Below are 23,005 nucleotides of genomic sequence, written 5' to 3'. Positions count from 1 at the left end.
TTTTTCAAGTATCCAGCTAGTACTCATTATTAGGCATGTTCAGGAATTATGTTTCTGCTAATTTTTCAATAAGGGGTTTTCTATTATCACAATGTTTTCCAGGACTAGTAAATAAGAAAAGAAAGAAACATAAAATTTCATGTTAAGCCAAAAACTTTCCTTTTAGTTGAATTTTATAGGTAAACACACATCCCCCTACACACGTATATTATTGTCTTAAAAAATTTCAATATGAGTTAATTTCTATTTATTCAGGTCATCATCTTGTGTGAATTTCATTGTTTTACTTTCATTGTAATCTACTCATGGGTTACTCCTAGTTCAAGATATTCATTCTATTCACATCCATGTTTATGATTTTTCTTTAGAGAAATACAGCTTAGATTTCGCTTTCAGGGGTTTGGGTAGGATGGTATGAATAGTACAGTGGATGGCTGCTATATCAAATTGAGAAGCACAGATATGAAAAATATTTAATAATATATGGGCATAAAGGGGTTAGTTACTGTTTGGAAGGGATGTTCAATGAAGGAAGTATGATGCTGCTATGCTGTCAGGGATTTGCTCCACTTGAATTCCAAGAAGTGTTGCAAGAGCATGAATCTCATGACAATCTACAACTCTTCTGGATTAATAAGTAAAGCAAGCACTGACTTTATTATCAAGTTGGAGGGAGGCAAATCATTCCACAAATATCAATTGTTATTGACTCAATATCTGAAGTCTGTTTACTGAACAAGAGCATAAGCAAAGACTCAGAACAATTTGTCAATGGAACAGGAAGGTTGTCTTTTTTCAGAGGAATAGGAGATAATATGACTCCCACAAAAGGAACAATCTTATATAATCCAGAACTATTCCACTTGTCACACTAGTTAAGTATTAGAACATCTTCTTAAGATAGGTGGAACTGGAAACTCGTTAAAAGGGAGAGTGTATACTTACTAGTTCCTTTGTGTAATTATACATCACAAATTTATAGGATCTGTTTGAGGGCAGGTGCAGCCATTGTCAATGCATCTTTGTCATCTTCATAAGTTTCAGTTCTTAGTACTTCTCTATGTATTATTTTATATAAGTATGTAAAGTAAGTAGACTCTCACTATTTTAAAAGGTATATATGAGGGTACTTGTAGTCCTATGAATTGATAAAAAATATTTGTGTTGGGTGTTATTACATGTTTGTATAGAAATTCTGTGCTTGTGTGCCTGCAGCTGGCAGTAACTCTGGGATAATCCAGTGGCACTCTCCCCCTGGAATATCCATAGGTAACTCTTACTACCCTGGGGTAATCAACAAACACATCAGGGTATGAAAGATTCCAGCCTGATTCAGTACACTGACAGAGAGCATACATTTCCCAGAGGCAGAATCAAATTAACAAAGATTATGAGACTGATAAATAAAAACAGAATGCCATCTATTAGTTTAAAATGGGGAATTATAAATCATAGAGGAACGGAAGTATTAGACTTTGTACCACCAGAGGATCCTCTCCTGGTAGTCAGGTTATATGGAATGTATTTACCAATTGAAAGATTTATAAAATTGCTTTGCAAATTACTGTTCAGAAAGTATAAGTCCTTATGATCAACATATTATTTTCCTATAGTAGTTCTGTATAGAAAAACGAACTTTAAACAGGAAGTTGCTGGCTGAGTTTAGAATCAGAAAGAAGAATAGAAGAATTGAATTCTTAATGGTCCGGCTCTGACTGACTGATGGCCCACCTCCCAGCTGCACCTGAACCTTAAAGTCTGTTAATCAAAATCTTAGCATCCAACTCACGTCAGAGGTATGTAGGCCTGTAACATTAGAAATACTCATTTGGAGAAGACCAAGGTTTCCTCTTTCCTAGATAGTGCTAACATTTATCATTGTAACTCTTTATTTGTATTAAATTTACTTGGTTGATGCTTTCTTTCAATAGCAATGAACAATACTTTGCTAAGAGCAGAACATTTTAGGCCAGAAATCTAGTTATCTTTGTTGTGATCTATTCTGGTTTAACTCTGAGAGGCACTTCGTTACAGCCACCTCTCACCCCAGTGACCTCCTGGTAGAACTTTTTGTAGCATCTTGGTATCATATTGACAGACAGAAAAAAGAAAACCATATTAATTAAAGTCCTGCTCTCGTATTTCCATTTTCCACTCAAATGTGTATTTTGCTATATTTAAGAGCCATATGTATTTCTCAATATACATCTACTTTTTTGTAGTAAATAATAAATCATTAAGCCTTCCCAGAAAATGACACTTCTAATTGAGGCCTGGGTATTACTTTGGATATCAATGGCTACCTTTCAAATCCACTATAATTAAAAACCCTATCTTTCCTGAAGCGAATACCTACTTTGATTCCATGAAGGTTTTCTCATTCTCATTCTGTCCTAAAAAGAGTGTCATTTGCTAAATTACTAGCATGCCTTGCAGTATATCCATACTGGATATTCTGTGTTATCCTGTAGCACGGCCATCTCCCCTGGATCTGAGAAACCTGTCCATCCGGGAATACACCACCATATACCATGCCTTGCTATATCTGGACCTGCCTTAATTTAACACAGAATTTATCCAAATATTTAATTTGGGGATGGAGATTTCATGGGAAACACACCACCACTCCACACCCAGTTCTGCAATGTAAACATCATCAACTAATGACAGGAGTTTCCCCTTGGGCAAGACTTGGCCTGAGTCTGGAATTGGGTTTCTCAACCATAAACCTCCAGGGAATTACTGCTTCTAGAAATCGGGGTTGGCATGCTAGAAGTTAATTTGGATTTTTTGCCTGTTTTATAGTGTCTGATAAGATCTGTCATTTATTTTGAATCTTAGCATTTATCTGAAAGCAATTATCTAACAAAGTTTTTTGAATCTACTAAAGAACAAGTTTTGAGAAGATGCTTTCTTCATTTTATTCCCTGTGGGTCTCCTTATCAAGACAAACAAAACTGCCAAGTGTTATTGACAAAGGCCTGAAAGGTAGCAAGGTTTCCTAAACATTTAAAGAGTTTTTTCAGCTAGTTTAGTACCCAAGAGTAATAAAAGCTTTATTATAAGATTTATTTTTAATTAAGAAAATAATTTGGGTTTTAATTAGTGAAAAATATTTCTTATAAATCTGTTGTACATGAATAATCTGTTTTGAATTTCTTCCAAGTTACATGAAGCTAATTTGGTCTAGAAAGTTCTGAAATTACAATACCACTAGGAATATCTTATGTACCAAAGCAACTATTGGTTAAAAGAAGCAATGGATAATTAGATGCTCATAGTCCTATTGTTCTATGATGAAATAAAGTGCAAAACTTTAGAGTTTTATAGATTACAGATTAAAGCACTCTTAAAATTATTGATAAAAATGTTAGCATATTAAAAATATTTTAATCAAGACTTCAGTTCATAATCAGTTATTGGTTTAACTCTTTTGCCTGTGTATTACTGGCTGAATTGAGAAAAAAAGAGAAGAAGAAAGTCATATGAGATGATTGCAAAGATATTTTCATTTGTAAAGAATAGATAGGTTAGAAGACTCAGATTATTCCTGATGTATAAATCAGAATTATTTATATTTTGGGGATATGAAAGTTGATAATTCCAAAGGCCACATGCCACACTACTTCAAACTATCCTGATTTTCAGATACACATGCTGATTGTGCCCAAAGATGAGCTATCCTTATTTCCAGCTCATATTCTAGGAGCTGAGAAATAGAGTTCTTGAATATAAGAAGATGATGAAAAATACCTGAAATTTTATTTGCACAACTTGTAAAATTATGGTCAAGACAAGGGCCTTTAACACTTTATTCTCTTCACCCCTATCTTATCTGACTTTTATGTGGGTAAAATTTTTTTCACATTTGAAAAATTACATTTTTACTATCTTGAATATGCTAATGTCATGAAATATCCATACATCTCCTGATAAGTAAACCTAGCTTTACTTTTTATGTTAGTGATTTTCAGAAGGGAAATAAAATCTCTTCTTTTCTTTATACACCTTACTTCAATTAGTTCTCCAACTTTATAATGCCTGCCTCAAGTAGAAATATGTGCAAATGGTTCCCAGTGGAGCTGGCAGACGAATTTTAAGAAGTGAAAGAGGAAGAAGTAGCTCCTTAAACAGGCTGCTCTGCCCCCAACCTGAGACCCAGCGGGACAAGATCTTCCATGAATGTACCAAAATGGCTATATTTGCTTATCTAATTCTTCTCTCATTTTGCTTATACTTTTACTCTAAATAAGAAAAAAGAATAACAGAGATAATGACCTAAATGAGAAACTGGTCTGCAGAGGGAATAAGAGAGTTTTATACGTGAAATTCTGATTCGCTATAAAAGCAAGAATCTCTGAATTCTGATTGCTTTCCAATGCAGAGGAGGGTCTGCTGAATCCCTTTCCTGGCTCTTCCATAAGTTCCTCATGTTATTTCTACTTGTAGAATGGGTTTGCCACCATTTCTAGATGTGGTTCCATTTAATTCTTACTACTGTTTTAGAACTAGAACTTTGTATTGATTTGGCTGATAACTACCCAAACCCTGGCCTCTGTGTTAGGGTAATTTTCATTCACACTGTCATTTTTTTATTATTTATTTGAAGAGTAACTCAAAGTACTTACTGGGTTGAGGACTACAGTGAAGAAAAGTTCACCTCCTTGAATACTCTTGTCCAGCTCTTTAGGACCTCCTGGATATTCTTTGTAGAAGATTGTGTGGGTGAAAAGCCCACAGGTTTGTCTTGGAAGAACCTGAAAAAAGAATGAACAAGTAAGGAAAAAGTTTCTTTCAACCGATTAATTTCTTGAAACTTACATTTTTTTCTTCATGAAAAATGATGCACAAGTTGATGTCATTATTCAACTCTTAACTAAGGTCCAGAAAGTGAGGATGATGTCAGTACAGAAGGAATACTGAAGAAAGCTGAAGAAACCTTCTAAAACTAGGATACACCCTGGATTATTTTAGCTACTTATCTATTTTAAATCTTTAAGTCAGTACTTCTGTTATGAAGCCTAGAATGTTCCAGCATCTTAAAAATAAAACAGAAAAGAAGTAAAAGGAGACTATAAAAATTTGTAAATATTGGAATTTTTCATGCTACATTGTAAATCTAGCAGGCAGAAATTTTAGGGATAATACTTTCTGCCAGATTCTACACATACATTAGAAAATGAAGTCAATTATTAATGTGATTTTTAGGAAATGACATTTTAAATTAGAGCAAGAATTTGGGACACAAATCATAGTATCTGCTCTAGTCTGAAAGGATGACTGCAGGTTATAGTAGGCTCCAAATTCTAAGTCTGTAGCTTGCCAGTTCCTAAAAAAAAAAGAGATTATGAGTTTTGTCCGTAATTTTTATGAAGTGTCACAAACAAAATCATAAAAGATCTCTTAGTAAGGAGTCGTCTTTTCAGCTTTTGTATATAAGAGGCATTATTTGCTTCAATTATATACATTTGTGACAAAGACAAGTGTTTCTCAAATTCTTACAGTTTTTCTGGTAAAATATCAGTGCAATTATAAAAGAAAGTATGAGTTAAAGCCCTATAAAATGGCACAATCTTTTGCTAAATTTTATATAATGACTTCTTTATGACCTGTGTCTATCACACTATATGTAAAGTAGTAGAAAATTAATGAATATACTTTGGAGAGCTACAGTATACAGAATCACAAACAGATCTTCTGCTTATTGTACTCAGCAAATTGATCTTTACATTTTCTGTTTTTATTCTTAAAGCACATTTGAGTCAGTAAGTGCTTTTAAAATAATACCTGTAAAGGATATCCCAATCTTTACAAATATACTAGCTCTTTTTCTTTAGTTTGAATGTGTGTTATGATAAATTTCAATCTAGCACTTGGAATTCTCAGCTCAATCAGTACATCATATATTACTGTATAAATAAAAACTTTGTTACTTATTTTGATAAATTAGTGAAAATTATATCTTTAGAAGCTATTTCATCTTTATGAAATAGTTAATAGAACTTCAGTTTATTGCTGAGTATTAGCTTTAATGGTGTCTATGTTTAAAAACATACATTCTCACAATGTTATATACAAAATCAAGGACAAAAAAGAATTAAATGTGAAGTTTCTAACTGAATTAAATATATTCCCTAACAATTCATGGAAATGTGATTTCCTAGAAATCAAAGCTTTATAAAGCATGTATTTATTTACTTATTTAACAAATACATATTCTAAACTCTATTGAAGTCCATGTGGGAGAACACAAAAAAATACGCTTTCTACTCTTGAAGGATTTACAGTGTGGAGTAAGGAGAAATACCCAAAACCTAAATAATGAAATGCCTACATGTGATTAAATGCCAGTTTATTTTGCATTTTAGAAGTTCATGATTTTGAATCACTTTTAGGATTCAGTTTGAGTGTCTTGTTTGAAAAATTATGGGAACATACAAAGCCATCTTTGGGACTTGATTGCCTAGATGATTCTGTGCAAAATGGAGAAAGAAGTGAAAAGAAAGTTGAGTTTTGTTTATTTCTCAAATTGTTTGAGTTTGAACCCAGGGAAAAAGAAGTATCAGGCTTCACTCTGCATCTCTGGGGAGAAGCACACCTGCTGAGAGGAGGAGAGCCACCATGAGCTCTGGGATGACCAGCAGGCTGCCACAGGCGGCCGAGGAGATGGGCGGGGTGTCAGAGGGTCATAGTCCATCGCCTTGCTCCCTGAACATAATGCTCCAGGACACTGAACACATTCTGTGAAGCCAGTTTCCTGTACCTAAGGCCTAAATCTGGAATAACTGACAACAAATGTGTCTGGAAGCTACCATTAGAGACTATCTAGGATGCTGCCAGCAGGATTGATAAGAGTCTCTATCAAAGTGCATTTCCATTAAGATCACTAAGTAGATAATCAGAATCTATACTCTAATTGCTTAGAGCTCTCTGGTTTTCTCAAGAGAATCACATTTAACAACCAGGGGGTTAGGGTAGAGAATCCTGCTTCCCATCAGTTCCCTACTGAATGAAGATAGACAAGATAACGCGATAGCACAGGGGGTTCAGAGACTCTGGTCCGGGCTCAAACACCTAGCAATGTAGCAGGCTTTTATGTTCCTAGTGGAGTTATAAGGTGATGTTATAGGAATTCAGAGGAGAATAAGATCAGTGTAGGCCTGGGTTAATCTCTATGGTATTGAGATTCCATAGAACAAGGTATTTTACATTAAGTTATATAAAAAACAGGACTTGATATGAGAAACAAAGGAAATAAGAGTAAGTAGAAAGTGGTCAGAAAGTCTTTTGAGGTGGAAAGAACAACAAAGGCATGGACGTAATAAAACTGTTTCAGACCTTTTTGGTGGGAGTGAGTCTGTTAGCTACAGGAAAAAGAAGATAAAAAGGTAGACTTACTACAAATTGTTTTCAGGTCCCTGAAGGAGTAACTTAAGGGATGTGTAAATCATTGGAAGTAATCAAGGTTAGGAAGGCCAAATGAAGGTGACATTTTAGAAAGACTAAAAGGCTGGCACTGCCTGTAGGGTAGACTGCAGTGGGACATGGAGAGGAGCTGTAAATAGACAAAGTGGGAACCAGTACCACAGATTACATATGAAAGTCAAAGTAGTCAGTTAGGCTCTGGGAGAAGGAAGAAAATTAAAAAATTATTAAAGGAATTATTGATGAAATGTAGACACTGATTGGAAGTTGAGGGAGGTGACGTGACATTCAAATTACAGAACTGAATTAGGGACAGCAGGATCAATAGCTGGCTCAAAGGGAAGATTGTGAGTTTCATTTAAGGCTTTTTAATTTTGATTTATGAATCAATCAACTTTAATGACAATAAAGTTTCCCCTCATTTCATAAAAGAAAATATGTTCGATCTAAGTAAGGTCTACCCCTCCCTTCCCTGATCTTTTCTCTGTAGTCTCTGCCCAACAGCACATGTTGGCTCTGTGTTCTAACTGGCAGCTCTATTCGGGTGACTCCAGGCCCTATCCTCTCTCTCTTAACTGCATAAACAGCTGTCTGCCGAACAATTCCCATTTGCACATTCTCATCCAAGAGCCTACAAAGCAAATCTATAGGGTTTCCATGGATTGCTGCAAAAGTGGAAGGAACCACAGGGACAGTTTCATCAGAACAGGAAATCTGTTAGAGCCTTTATCACCTGCAAGATTCATGCATTTCTGATACAGGTAAAATATGTTTTCATGAGAAATAAAAATGAGTGTATCTCATGTGACATATCCAAGCAGGTTTGCCGGCTGCAGAGAGGATAACAGAAACAAAAGAGAATAACATTGAATAAAGTCCTTAGAGACTTACATTCACTATTCTACTAAGACTGCATATGGTTTAAAAACGACAGGAGGTATTGAATGCTTTTAAATTATAATATAATCCAGGCTTTCTAAACTCTCTCTGGTCAGAAGGCTGGCAGCTTGAGGCACAGTGAGTTCATTTTCAATAAAGAGGAAGGGCAGTTTGGGATAAAATATGGCCATTATGGCCCCATCTAGCATTTATAACCGTTTTTATTGAGGGAAAAGTCAAGATGGGAGTTAATCCAAGTTAAATGTCATTACCCATTCTGTAATTTTTGCAGACATTGGAAAACTGAAAAGCAATCAGTTACACCTAATTCTGGAGGGTAGACATCTGTTCAAACATGGTTTGACAGACAGTTACAGTGCCAGTGGTCTTCATACTTGGTGTTCCTTCCCAGTGTTTGTCTAAAGCAGAAGACCCATTCCTAACTTCACCAGTACTCTTTGGATTTTCTGATTCGGGAAAAAATTAGAATTTAATTACTTACTTTGGGAGGTCCCACAAAGTACTAGGTAATAACATATCCTGACAATATGCAATTGTCACCAGCATAAAAAAACAAAACAAAACAAAATAGAGAAGCTTTGGAGAGAATTTGACAGTGGATAATTAAATGATTTAATTAACATATCTCTAATTTGTACTCTTATTATGATCTGTTAATGCTTATGCAGGACTTCACATGTGGCTTCATGCTGCAAATAGTTGAATTTTTTTTTTAGTCTGACATGGTAAAGAGAACAGAGTTTGGCTTGTAAAAGAGCAGTATGGTTAATATATTAAACTAAAAAAGTTAGTTTTACACACTAACTTTTTGAAGAAATAGTGGCTTCTCTAAATTATCTGCAGTTTAGGTTTAATGTTTCCTTAGTATTTTAATGTCATGCCTGCTTAATAGCGGTAGTGTCAGTAAAAATCATTTTAAAGTTATATTCGAAGAATTGAGAAGAAGTAACTTTAATTAAGACATCATTGGCTTAGATATGACAAATATGTTTCCTGCAACATGGGGCTTTCCCTACAGTTAAGCTATTAACATTTCTGCTCTTCTCTCTCATTCTTTCTTCTAATGAGGAATGTAAATCTGGCAGAATTAGTTGCACCCTATGCATACCGGAGGCAGCTCACCATGATGTTTTTGTGGATGAAGCCCTTCCTGTATCTAGCTGGTTTCAGATGTGGATATTCTTCAGTGCTGGTGATTCTAATATTCCAAACCTTCTTCCAGGCCTCATAAAGCTGAACATGTACAGGGTAGACGCCCGAGTGGTGAGGGGCTACAGCGTAGCCCATGCCGGTAGGAATGCCATGCTCCTAAGATCAAGCAAATGTTAATTAGCATGTGGGAAGTTGTATCATCATCCTATTTTTATGCCAGGATTTTTCAAATGTACTGTAAATACATTTGCTAAAATCCATCTTTACTTAATTGTGTTGTAAAATTAAAGTGATAAATAATATATCTAGACTTCAGGAAGCCTGGTAGCCATTCCACCAGTGTTGTTGACACATTGTGTTTAAGTGTTGGTGGGACAGGACTAGTGATTTTAATGAATACTTTGAAAGAGTCTGCATTCAGTGCTCTGTCATAGCCACCTGTCCTGTTTCACAGTTTCAGTAAGTTAAATGACAAACACTTGCTGTAAACAACATTCAGCATTTCCCACCAAATAAAACCAACATTTATTAGAGGGAAAGAACATATTCTGAGTTCACTAGACCTGTTAACAGGATTTTGTTTTGCCTGCTGCCCAGTTTCCACAAAGTTTGCACATTTTTGTTGGTATCTTGGCATGTGGTCCAGTAACAGATCATGTCCCCTGCCTTGGTAGAAGCACACACTTTCAATTAGAAAATGTGGCAAAATTTTATAGAGCAATTTTCTTTAAAGTTGGAGGTTGTATGCATAAAATGTATACATTTGAAGTTAAGCTTGTATACATAAAATGAGTCCAGTTAAAAAATTATAATTTTAAAATTACACACACACACACACACACACACTCACACACACATGCACACACTCACACACACCACACACTACTTTCTTCTCTTCAGTTGATCCTGACCAGGTCTGTAAATTCTAAAAATAAATCTATGTGACATCTGGATTATTTTGGACAGGTCTTGGGATAACCTTGGTATAATTGTGATTGTTCTTCATTTGAGCTGGTCCATTAATCCTGATACAGTCTCTCTGGCATAGCGAAAAATTTAACAGGCATAAAAGATGACACATGTCTTTTATAAAAAGAACTCCCATGGCTTCAGTAGTAGTTGTGTATTATTCTCCTGAATGATATTTTATTTTTCTATCTGTATTTTTAAATTGCTTTATAGTCTTCAAAAAGTTCTACCCAAATAAGCTTCCTTTGAACTAGTAATGGCTTTTCTTCATGTTAGAGATCAGTTTCACATACAGAGAACCATTTTATCAGATTACTAAGTGCATTGAATTGTAGAAATATGCTATGAATGGATTTGAAAAAAGGGGCAGGTATGGATAGCTTTGTTTTTAAACCTAAATAATACAGGAGGTGAAGGAAGCATATGAAGCACCTGAACACAGGGAAAATGGATGGCCAGTGGGTTGTCATTATCTAACTATCTGTCAGACTCCTTCACATAAGGCTTAAAAGGCTCTCAAAATTTGGTCCCAGTCTACCTACACAGCTTCAAATCCTATCAGCATTCATTCTTCCCTCTAGCCTGATTTCTGATGATTCCCTTCATATCTCTGTTGTACACTGTACACATTGTCCACCCCAACTGGAACGCCTCCTTCCTCTCATCAACTCCATTCATCATTTAAAACTCAGTTTAGTCAGCAGTAGTGGAGGATGAAAGTGCTGCCACATCACTGCTGTGAGTAAGAGAATGGGGGGGATTCAAGGTGGAGCAGACCACACCTATGCTTCTGAAGGGAGAGGGGGAAAATCTCATGCTGTTCATTTTATTCGTGTCTTTGTAGTAATAACCTTACTTAGGCAACTATTCCTATATTATTTGGAATTTCATTTTTTTGAATTGAAATATCTCACTTTTTTTTTTTACTGGTTTTTTAAAGCTCAAACTACATCAAATTTTTTTCAACTAAAAATAATTTACTAACAGATAGTTTGTGTTTGAAAAGATTAGGGAAGAATTCGTCTAAGCTGGCTGAAGAATAGAGGTGCAGTGATAATGGCCAAGATGAGAGAAAATGAATTTCAATTACAGAAGTTTAAAGAAAAAAATTAACAGTTACTGGTTAGCAGTTTTTTAAAGGGCATGGAAAGAAGCAAGGATGAAATTCACAATGACAGGAACTACATGTAAAATTTACTTATCTCCAAATTTGCAGATTATGCTGACAAAAAACTCTAAGTAGTTTTAAATGTCAACAAGAGGTCAGCTGTGCCTTCAGGAATACTGTAAGAAAAGGATGGTCCAGCACACAGTAGGGTCATTTCCTGTATTTTGAATACTCCCAAATATTGGGGAACCAATGTATACACGATTTTTTTCTCTAGCTTTTAACAGTAAAATGCTGTGGCTTGTTAGTCACCTCTTTTATTTGTGTGCTGATACAGTGTGTGATGGTGGTGGAGAAACTCCACTTGTAGAGTCAGACATTTCTGGTTATTTCTCTCTCCCATTTACCACTTGTGTGGCCTTTGGTGAATGGTTTATGACCTGTAAGCCTCCTGTCCTGTTCTCTAAAATGCTAGTTATAAGAGTACTCAACTCAAAGATGCTCAGGGGAAATTAAATAATATACAAAGAAAGCATTTAGTATAGTTCCTGAAGCATGATACACATTGAATGCATATTATTATTATTGTTATTACTGCCCTGCTTCCATTTTTTAAAAATAAGCTGTGATTCTACTACTTAACTACAATGTTGAAATAAGAAACCACTGAGCCATCTTTTTGTCAGTAAAAGAGATAGGCCCTTTTTTTCACTTTCACTGTAGATTTTAGGATTCTCTCTTGTGAAGCTTCTGTGACTTCTATCCCACTGTCTGTCTATTTTTGTGCCTGCTTCCCTCCTCATCTGTCCAAATGCTCTGAACTGTGCCATTTAACTCTAGCCTGCAAATCATTGAGAGTTAGTAGGAAGTCTCTTTCAAATGAGTTTTAGATAAGGGCAAGATAAATTGGTCCTCAAAGTTTCATTCAACACCAGAGAGAACACCTGAAACCTTACTGCATAGAAAAGTTTGAGTTAAGATGTGGGTAGTATGTTCTAGAAGGTACATGATCATGTTTTAGAAGGTTTAGCCATAATGCTAAATTCTTGACTGTCTTCTCTTAGAGCTTTTAATTTGAAATTAGGTACATATCACTTTGTAATCTGGGGGAAAAAAGTCTAAAATAATAGACTAAATTTTATCTTTAAAAGTTAATTATTCTTACTCTTTTCATTAAAATTGGTTGGAAAGTAGCGCCCAGGAACTCTGTAATCCAAGATTTTCCTAGTGGAGGATATGAACCAAAAAGACTGGGGAATATGGCTATATTGCTATGAAATATAAGTTAAATAATTAAAACACAAGTGGGATTAATAGTCTTACAATCAAACTCTTCATCTCCATCTCTCAGATCTACTAGATATGCTCTTTCCCCAGGGTTCCTCCAGGTCATTAAGTGAGACTTAATCATCAACCAACCAGTTCTTGTATAGAAAAAGTTAGATATTATTCTTGATATCAGTTTCTTCATTTTCTCCTAAATCTATTCCATTATCACATCGTATTAGTACTACCTCCAGTATGTATCTTGAATTTATCCACTTTTCTACAATTCTGTCATCATCCTATCATTATATTCCATGATCTTCCAGCATAGGCTTCTAACCATTCTATCCAATTCCTCTCTTGCCTGCTTCCGATACTAAAAATAATTACAAAAGGTGTGCATACTCAGCTTTAAACTTCATTTTCACTGGTGACCTCTAAGAAATAATTATTTGGGATAGAGTGACATATTTTCTTCTAGTCTTACCTAATAATGATGTAATTTATTTCAGGTAAGCTTCCATTTAATAGAGCACATGCTACTTTCCTCTCTTAGTGTTCCCTTCCGAATTATTAAAGTATAGTCATGACATTGTTGAGTGTTTCACCATAAGTAAACACACCATTAAAAGATGAACTTTTATAAGAATATTCAAAAGAATGATGCAAATACTTGTACTTTTTACAGGCGAGGCTGATTGTTTTTGAATCGCTAAAATTTCTTTAAGTAAATACATGAAGACATTGATAGAAATATAACAAATGTTGTTTTTTATATTTCTGTATTTTTTATATTTCAGTTATTTTTAAATTCTGTAGCAAAATAACTGAAAGTAAAATTATCTGGAGGGACAATTGAGGAACTGGAGTGTTTAGTTTAATCCTGCTTTCTCAGAGTTTGAAATGATGAATTTGATGTGAATCTTCAGGGTCCTTAAGTGGTCATAAAGCTGTAAACAATTCAGGGATAGGCTAAAATTCCCAAAGTACTTGCAACCACATTTAATCTTTCCACAGGGTTGGAATATCCACAGGGTTGAGATTAACTGTGCATACTACTAATTTTAATTATAGCTGAATAATTTAAATTATTCCTGAAAGATAGAAAAGCTGACATTTGTTACAACTACTGTGTTCTCTATTGTAGCCTATGGTATTTATAATAGACACCAGGACAGTTAAGGCATAATGCTGTTGCCAAACACAAGAAGCTACATAAATCATATAAACAGATATTTAAAAGAAAAAATTATAAAAATCCAGATTTTAATATTCTTCATGGAAGTAATAAAAAGTTGATTATAAGGTTTTGTTAATAGCAATCAATAACAGAATCAATGGCATGGCAATTTTCAATTATACAAACCTTGCTGATTACATGGGCATTAGAGATTGATAGACTTGGGTTCAAGTCCTTTCTCCAGCTTTCACTGGCTGTGTGATATTAGGGAAATTATATAAGCTCTCTAGGGCCTCACTTTCTGCATTTTCAATATGAGAATTACCAGCCTCACTGGTGGTTGTGAAGATTAATTGAGAATGCATGGAAGGTACTAAGCACAATGTCTGGTAAGTATTTTGAGCTCAAAAATTTCTTTTCCAAGAAGAACAAAACTGGGTGTATTGCTTCCTGACTTGCAGCTATGCTTCAAAGCCAAGGTAATCAAAACAATATGGTACTGGCACAAGAACAGACTCATAGATCAATGGAACAGAATAGAGAGCCAAGAAATAAACCCACGCATATATGGTAAATTAATATATAACAAAGGAGAAAAGAATATAGAATGGAGAAAGACAGTCTCTTAAATAAGTGGTGTGGGGAAACTAGACAGCTACATGCAAGAGAATGAAACTGGATTACTGTCTAACACCATACTCAAAAGTAAACTTGAACTGGATTAAAGAACTGAATATAAGACATGAAACTATAAAACTCTTAGAAGAAACATAGGCAAAAATCTCTTAGACAAACACATGTGCAATGTTTTCCTGGACACATCTCCCCTGGCAAGGGACACAAAATAAAAAATGAACAAGTGGGGCTACCTCAAACTAAAATGCTTCCATACAGAAAGGACACCATTAACAAAACAAAAAGTCATCCAACAGTATGAGAGAATATGTTCATAAAGTAGTTATCTTATAAGGGCTTAACATCCAAAATATGTAAAGGTCTCATATGTCTCAACACCAAAAGCCAAACAACCTGATTAAAAAAATAGGTGGAGGGCCTAATAGACATTTCTCCAAAGAAGAAATACAGATGGCAACAGGCACATGAAGAGATGCTCCAAATTGCTAATCATCAGGGCAATGCAAATCCAAACAAAAATGAGATATCACCTCACACCAGTTAGAATGACCCTTATCCAAAAGACAAGAAATAACAGGCATTGCCAAGGATATGGAGAAAAGGGAATCTCCTATACTGTTGGTGGGAATGTAAATTGGTACAACTGCTATGGAAACCAGTATGGAGATTCTGAAAAAAACTGAAAAAGAAATACCATCTGACCCAGTAAGTCTACTTCTAGGAATTTACCCAAAGAAAACAAAATCCCTGATAAAAAAATAATTTCACACCTATGTTTATTGCTGCATTACTTACAATAGCCAAGATATGGAAGCAAGATGTGGTACCTATACATGACAGAATATTATTCAGCCATAAAAGGAAAGAAATCCTATCATTTGCAACAACATGGATGAACCTGGAGGGATTATGCTAATGAAATAAACCAGAGAAAGACAAATACCATATTATTTCATGTATTTGTGGAATCTAGAAACAAACAAAACAAAACAAAACAAAAAAAGTGAATAAAAACAGTAGACCCATAGACACCGAGAAGTGACTGGAAGTTACCTTGGAGGAGGGGTTGGGGTGGATGGTGAGGAGGGTGAAGGAGATAAATGGGCACAAAATATCAATCATAATATAAGTTGGTCATGGAGATGGAAATGCAGCAGGGAGACTAAGGTCAATGATTCAGTAACAACTTTATCTTGACAGATAGTAACTGTACTAACTGGGGTAAGGATTTTATAATGTGTGTAACTGCTGAACTACTGTGTTTTATATTTATTTTTTATTTTTTGAACCACTGTGTTTTATACTTGAAACTGGTTACTATTGTGTATCAACTGTAATTCAATTTAAAAAACCAGAGGTGGTACATATATACAATGGAATATTATTCAGCCATAAAAAAGAAAGAAATCTTGCCATTTACAACAACATGGATGGACCTGGAGGGTATTATGCTAAGTGTAATAAGCCAGGCAGAGAAAGACAAATACCATATGATTTCACTTATATGTAGAATATAATAACAAAGCAAAACAAAATGAACAAAATAGCAATAGACTCAGAGACACAGAGAAGAGACTGGTGTGGAGGAGGGGTTGGGGTGGACAGGTGAAGGGGATAAATGGCACAAAATCTCAATGATAATATAAATTAGACATGGGAATGAAAGTACAGCAAATAGAATATAGTCAATAGTTCTGTATCAAATTTCTGTGTTGACAGTAACTACACTAGTTGAAGCGAGCATGTAATAATGTAGATTAACTGTCAAATCACTATGCTGTGTACTTGAAACCAATATAATGTATATCAACTACACTCAAAAAATAAATAAATAAGTAATTTAAACTATATAAAGAAATTTCTCTTCCATTTCCTGTGGAGAGTCAAGAATCTTTCTGACTGAAATGCAAGGTTCTATTTTATGTAGGGGAACAGAAAAATAGAATTTCAAGTTTCACAGAATTCCCTGATCTGAGTGTAAAGTAATGGAAAGGAATGGTGAGCTGGGAAGAGTAGTTAGATGCTGCTACAATGATCCAGGTTTGGGATGAAAAATTTGGAAGTGGAAAGGGGACAGAAAGTTTTGAAATGGAGCAGTATATGGTAAAAAGAGAATTAACAGAAGTTCTTGAATTACTGGGAACATGGGGTGAAAATGCCAATGCAGGTGCAAGGTTAGCATTCGTGTGGATCTTATTCTCATTTCTTCCCTGTCATCACTTCCAACTCTTCCATGTTTTTAACTTCCTCTCTGAAAACCAGTGCCACCTCCATTTTGACTAAACGTATAAGGCTGTCAAAAAGCAAGTAGTCATCAAAATTCAGGAGCAGCATGCATGGATCTGGAAATAGACCTCCTCCCAACCCCTTCTCTACATCTGACTCAAGCCCACCATTAATAGTTTCTTGGAGAATTTGTAAAGGCTTTTAGTTCATGTATGTCCAAGTAAATCTGGGTAGCAAGGAACTGTATTCATTTAGGACATGTGCTAAATTTATCTTTCTCTTTACAAAAACAGTTTGAATCACCCTATATATGCTAGAGACACCATGGAGAATTTTTGTTAGAAGTAAAAAAGGAAAGGAATGGAGAATACTTTTCTTTTATACTCTCTACCTTGTCACAGATCATGAAGTCTTCCTATAGAATGGAAATGAAAAAGTGATCTGGAAAGGAATTTACAAAGGAAAGGATTCTACATCCTTGAGGTAATCAAAACCACTTTCAAAATTTAATGATTTATCTAATTGAGAAAAATTTCTGCACTACTGTAGATGTGGGTAACAGCAGACATCCTCATGTAGGTAAGGCACAGAGCTTCTAAAGAAAAAGCAGTTCATACTTGCATAACTTTAAATAAATATACACAAATAGAAAATTGGGAGGCTCAAATTTTGATGTTATTGTTGACCTGTTATTACCTTTGCTTCCTCATCACTCAGCCAATTAAAAGCCCTATTGATTTTATTTCAGAAATAGTTTTCACATCTCTCTCCTCTGTAATCTCACTTCCACTGGTTTAGTTAAAGCTGGCCTTCATTTTCTCTTCCTTGATTACTTCAGTAGTGATCTGATTTGTCTACTAACCTCCAGTCTCTCTCTGCTTTTCTCTACCCTCAACACTCCCACTCTACTGTTCTTTGATTCCAGTCTATGTGGGAATAATAGATCTCTCGGAAGGGGATAACAGTGTATCTTGGAATTCAAAATACTTAAAATATGTAATTCTGAAAAATAATTAGATCTGAAATCACAATTTAGCAAAGCAGATTTAAAAACATTTTCATTTTAAAAAAAAGGTTGTGAAACAATTGCTAGGAATACACCAAGGTGGTATAGCTAAAGAAGGATAAAGTAGTCAAAAATGTTAATTATTTGTAAAGAATTATAATAATTTAAAACAAAAAAGAAAATATCTGTTTAACACAGTGGTTAAGAGTGAGAAAGCTCTGAATTTGAGTATCAGATCTATTGCTTAGTTGTGCTTTGGGGCAATTACTAAACCCCTCCAATATCAGCTTTGTCATATATGTAATAGAGATGACATCAGGAGGGTTGTGATAAGAATTAAATAAAATTAATAAAATAATTAAATGGTCATCAAATAATGAGTTCTAGCCACCTAGTGAGGGGTCAGTACTATTATCTATTATCTAAATAAATTGACTACTTACTGGGCTCTCTCTCCTATACACCAGGGTTTAAAACATGTACAAGAGATGAAAGGAAGTGCATATAATCAAGGACAAAAACCAATTAGCAAAACAAAAAAGGTAAAAAATAATTTGAGGAAGGCTAAAGTTCAGAATGAGATTATTTTCCATAAATTGCTAATTGAAAGCGACTCTAATCAGCAATATTAATCCTGATAATATATTTCCTAGTCTCCTCTCCTATCTCTTGCCCTCTGCAAGTCCCTGGAGCCATTCTGTTTATGGAGTAAATTATAGACTTTACCTTATTGGTCATCATCCTCTGAATAATGGCTAGTGTCTTTCTTTGTTTTTTCTTTTTTCTTTTGGCTACTGTCTTTTTTAAACTGTGCTGATTGAATTACTCCAGAAGTAGTGGTCTACTAGCTCGAAGCAGACTTTCTGCATCATGATTTTACTCTATTTCTATTAGGACCACTAGAATTATACTTTTTTTTAAAGTATCAATAAAATGAAAATCTAATGTGCCTTTTTATAAAGTGCTTCTCTGAAGTAAAAACGATAGAATTCATTCCTTCTCTAGCTGGCAAGCAAACTAATTAGAAGATGATCATATACTCCTTAAGCTAGCAAGTCTTTCAATATATTTTAAATTATATTTTGATACTATAATCTTCATTTCCATATTAGAAAAGTTAATGTGTGCACTAATCTAAAAAGTTGCATACTTGGTAATAGATATTTCCGCTAATGTAAATTAGCAGTTTCTGCTGAAGTGGGAAAAGATGGGGGAAGGGCACTATTTGAAAGAATAATGACAATGCAATCAAAAAGTACAGTCCTCAGCAAGATTTGTTTTCAGAATCAAAAACATTGTTCTACTACTACTAATTTTAGTAGTATTGTCTATAGCATTGTTAATTATCTTCTGATATTGGCAATGAGTTCTATGATAAAAATTTCTACTAATTATTTTATCATTAGAAATTAAATTAACATAATTCACCAAAATTTAGATCCAATTCTTCAATTAAGAGTATATTTATTGAAGACTTTTAAAGCTTAAATGCAATAAGTTATTTTACTTTTCTAATGCAATTATCCAACTTTTAAAGATATATAATAGGTATTTTAAATGGTGCTGTAATCAGTAATTAATGTTACAGTTAATCTTTGCTTCAGAAATGTTGCTTTTCAAAAAAAAAACCCTTGTTAAAATTTCATTTTAATATCTGAATTAGCTCGTATTTGTTAACTAAAAATATTTTCTAATCAACCTCTAAACTGAATTTCCTGATGGTTGTAATCATCAAATGCACATTTGCTGACAGGATTTATTTGACCTTCCATAATAAGCTATTGGACAGAGTTTTCAAAGCTAAATTAAAATGGACATCAAATTCCCTATGAGACAGAAGTGTCCACATTGTGCAAAGGTTTAATAGATCACATGTGTTTGCTAAAACTCAATGAAAATAACAGGTGTTTGTTGGTAGATGGGGACAGAGAAGACTGAAATAAAAGAGTTTTACACCATAGTCTCAGATTCTCTAAGCTGAAAAGGTACTTTAAATGTCTTCAAACTTAATCACTTATTTGATATTGAATTTTATCCCTGACCTCCAATCTTGTTTGAACACCCAGTTGCTCACAAGACAGCCCATTGCCTCTTTGTATGTTTTTTCAGTCCCTTCACTGGGAAACACTTTTGCCCATTTTTGAATTCAGAGCCTCCAAACTGGCAGAGAAAAGCAGGATGTAACCCGATTTAGAAATGCAATATTAGCACCAGTTAAGCTTTTCCTTATTCCATCTAGTGAGCTCACAGTTGAGGCAGAATTTTCTTCAGAATAGTTTCCACTGAATTGAAGTAGCCTCTATGTCTCTACATGATAAATGATATTCATTCAGGTGGAAAGTTCCTTGGATTCAGTTGTTTGTCTCCTCTCCAAGTATTTTAGAAACTGCCTATCTTAGGGAACCTTTGCGAACCTCAGGGAAAAGTTGTCCTGTGAGTTCCATCTCTAGTTCTCAATTACCCTTATGTTACCAGAATTGCCAGATATTCTTTTGGATTACCAGGCATAAGAGAAATCTAAATTTATACCTGCTAATTAGGTTGGGATGCTACTGAGGAAGCCTGGGGTTGGGGTGGGGGAGTCACAATTCATGCAGTTTTAAAAGACCTGGATTTCTGGTCTTAATTCTTCTGCTTGTGAGTTTTATAATCCTAGGCAAGTCACCCACTTTATTCCTCTGATTTTCAGTTTCTTTATCTATAAAGGAAAAATAAATCTACCTATAATTTAGGGTTGTTCTAAGAATTAAAGGAAATAATACAGAATATTAAAAAATGAAATGCTCGATCTTTTCTCCTTACATCTTTAAACTCAGTAGCAAAACAGCTTTTAATCCTAATGCCTTAATGGAAAGAAAGTAAAAGAGCTAACACATATTTAGAAAATGTGGAGTACTCACATTCACCAGATGTTATCCCAATACAAAATAAGCTTTTAAATTTGACTGTTTTTTTGTCCCTCTTACTTGTTGCTCTAAACACCTCAGGAACCTAGGCAAGAATTGAAGATGGCAGTTTTCTGATAGTGAATACAATGGTAATAAAACAAGTCACCATCTCCTGAGTGTTTATTATGTGCTAGTCACTATTCCCAAATACTTTACATATCTATTTTCTTTCATGTTGTTATGGCTAGGGAGGCACTGGTCGCAGATTCATTTATTTTTCTTGTCTGTCCTTTCCTGACAAAAAGTCCCTCAGTCTTATATTTGATTGAAGATTAAAGAATACATTTGGTCTTATTTCTGAAGACCCTTCATGACTATTTTTATTGTCTCTAGGACCATAACTTCGGCTCTCAACCTATAGTTAGGAAAGGCACTTCTAAGAAAGGTTCTTTTGTTGGCACTTGAATGAGGAGGTTAAGAGTGACCAAATTTCAGTTTTGAATTATTCTTTCAATTGATGATGCTTTCTTTTCAGTTAAGAACTGTAAAAAATGTGCATGTCTGTTCTTGCTGTATAAACTTTCAAGTATGTGAACATAAGTATGAATATAATATTGGCACTGATTCATTCATCCAAGTAAAAATAGAATACCTCGTATCCTAGATACCATTCTAGTTGCAGGGGAATGTAACAGTGTATGTCAAGTGTTCCATCAAATCTGCATCAGGAAATGATTGTTTTAAAGGTTACCAAAACAATAACAAAAACCAAAAACTTCCCTCCTCATTTCTCAGTTTCTCATCTTTAACAGGTGCATCCTTTTACTCCATTTACATATTTTCTTCTTTCACAAATTCCTTTTTCTCTTTCTCCACAGATTTAAGAAGAATTTTTGAGAAGTAATTTTCTTTTCCACATCCCCTCTTGTTGATTAATGTTGCTAGCAACAGTCTTAGACTTCTGAAAATGACAGAATTAATGTTTGCTACATTGCGAGAGGATTTTTAGTGCTCTCCATTACAAATTGTGGCAATGTTTACACACTTTTACATGCTGTTTATTATTCCTGATTATATTCTGGGGAAAAAAGGTGGCTCGCCATCTCAGGAATTTGCAAATCCTGTCAGGTCATTTTCACAAGATCAGCATGGAGGGCACTATTCTTTTTTTGACAAAATATTAATGCATGTCACACTTGCATTTAAAGCTGTGTATCTATTTTGGGAAGTTGACTGATATTCAAGGACAGTTATGTGCTCCTGATGCTACCGTTAAAGTTTTTGTTTTTCTACATCCTAAAGAAAAAAAGCAAAACATTTAATAAATTCTAACTTAATAAGTTTCAGTAAGGTACCATGCCGATCAACAGCCCAAATACCTTGGCTCTAACAGTTTTTGTAGAATACCAGTCCATGATAGGTGGACATTAGTACTCTGATATTCTGATTTACCATAAAGCTAATAGTTACACAGCCAGGTAGCCAGTCAAGCGAGATGTAACATTTGCTCTGATTTCTGCAGATTGACAACTATAATCTCATTATTGTCATTTAGAGTGACAATATGTTAAGGGTAGACATGTGAGGAACTGGTACATTTTCAGGGTTTGAAAATTTTAATATTGGGAAAGGCAAATGGGTGTGGGGGAAACCTCAAAATTGAGCAGATTATACTTCAAATCATTTCTAGTAATGGAGTTAGGACTTTAAATCTCTGGTAAATCATTTTCTGTTTGTCAAGGAGTAATTATAGTTCAGAATTTTTCAAAATAATACTCAAATTAACTAGTGGAGTATATTTTAATTTGCATTCTACACTGGGCAATCTACAATTAGTAGGATTTTCATAGAAACATGATGTGATGGTCTTAGATTTATTCACAACACAAAAAAATCTATGAACATTATAATATCAGTTTTGGGGGTTACAAATGAGAAAAAATGCTATAATAATAAATAAAGACATAGTACATTTCAAATCCTTTTTGCGTGGTAATTTCTGCTGCCTTGAGGATTTGTGCTACAAATATTTGTTAAGTACCTTCATGAGCTAGGAACTGCAATACCATGATGGACAGAATACAGTTCCTGCCACCAAGGCACACCCTGCCCAGCAAAGGAGGATGCTGGATAAGTAAACAACTGCCTGTGTGGACTTCCTCTGTGTTTTGTGTGCCTATTAGTATAATTCATGGAAATAATATAAGATACTTTCTCCCATCCAACACAAGCCCTGTTGTCTTATTAAT

At 34.6% G+C, this 23,005-nt stretch overlaps 1 protein-coding gene across 1 annotated transcript in view; it reads right to left on the bottom strand.

Annotated features, from left to right (window-relative positions):
- Positions 1–23,005, bottom strand: part of NDST3 (N-deacetylase and N-sulfotransferase 3) — a 172,712-nt gene that overhangs the window by 87,616 nt on the left and 62,091 nt on the right. The window contains exons 5-6 of the mRNA XM_057502571.1: positions 9,448–9,633; positions 4,629–4,757 (exon numbers count right to left, since the gene is read on the bottom strand). Of these exons, the coding sequence (XP_057358554.1) occupies positions 4,629–4,757; positions 9,448–9,633 (315 nt within the window). The remainder of the gene's footprint in view (positions 1–4,628; positions 4,758–9,447; positions 9,634–23,005) is intronic.

This window comes from Manis pentadactyla, chromosome 5, assembly GCF_030020395.1.
Source record: "Manis pentadactyla isolate mManPen7 chromosome 5, mManPen7.hap1, whole genome shotgun sequence".
NCBI lineage: Eukaryota > Metazoa > Chordata > Mammalia > Pholidota > Manidae > Manis > Manis pentadactyla.
This window is presented reverse-complemented; position numbering and strand designations above follow the sequence as displayed.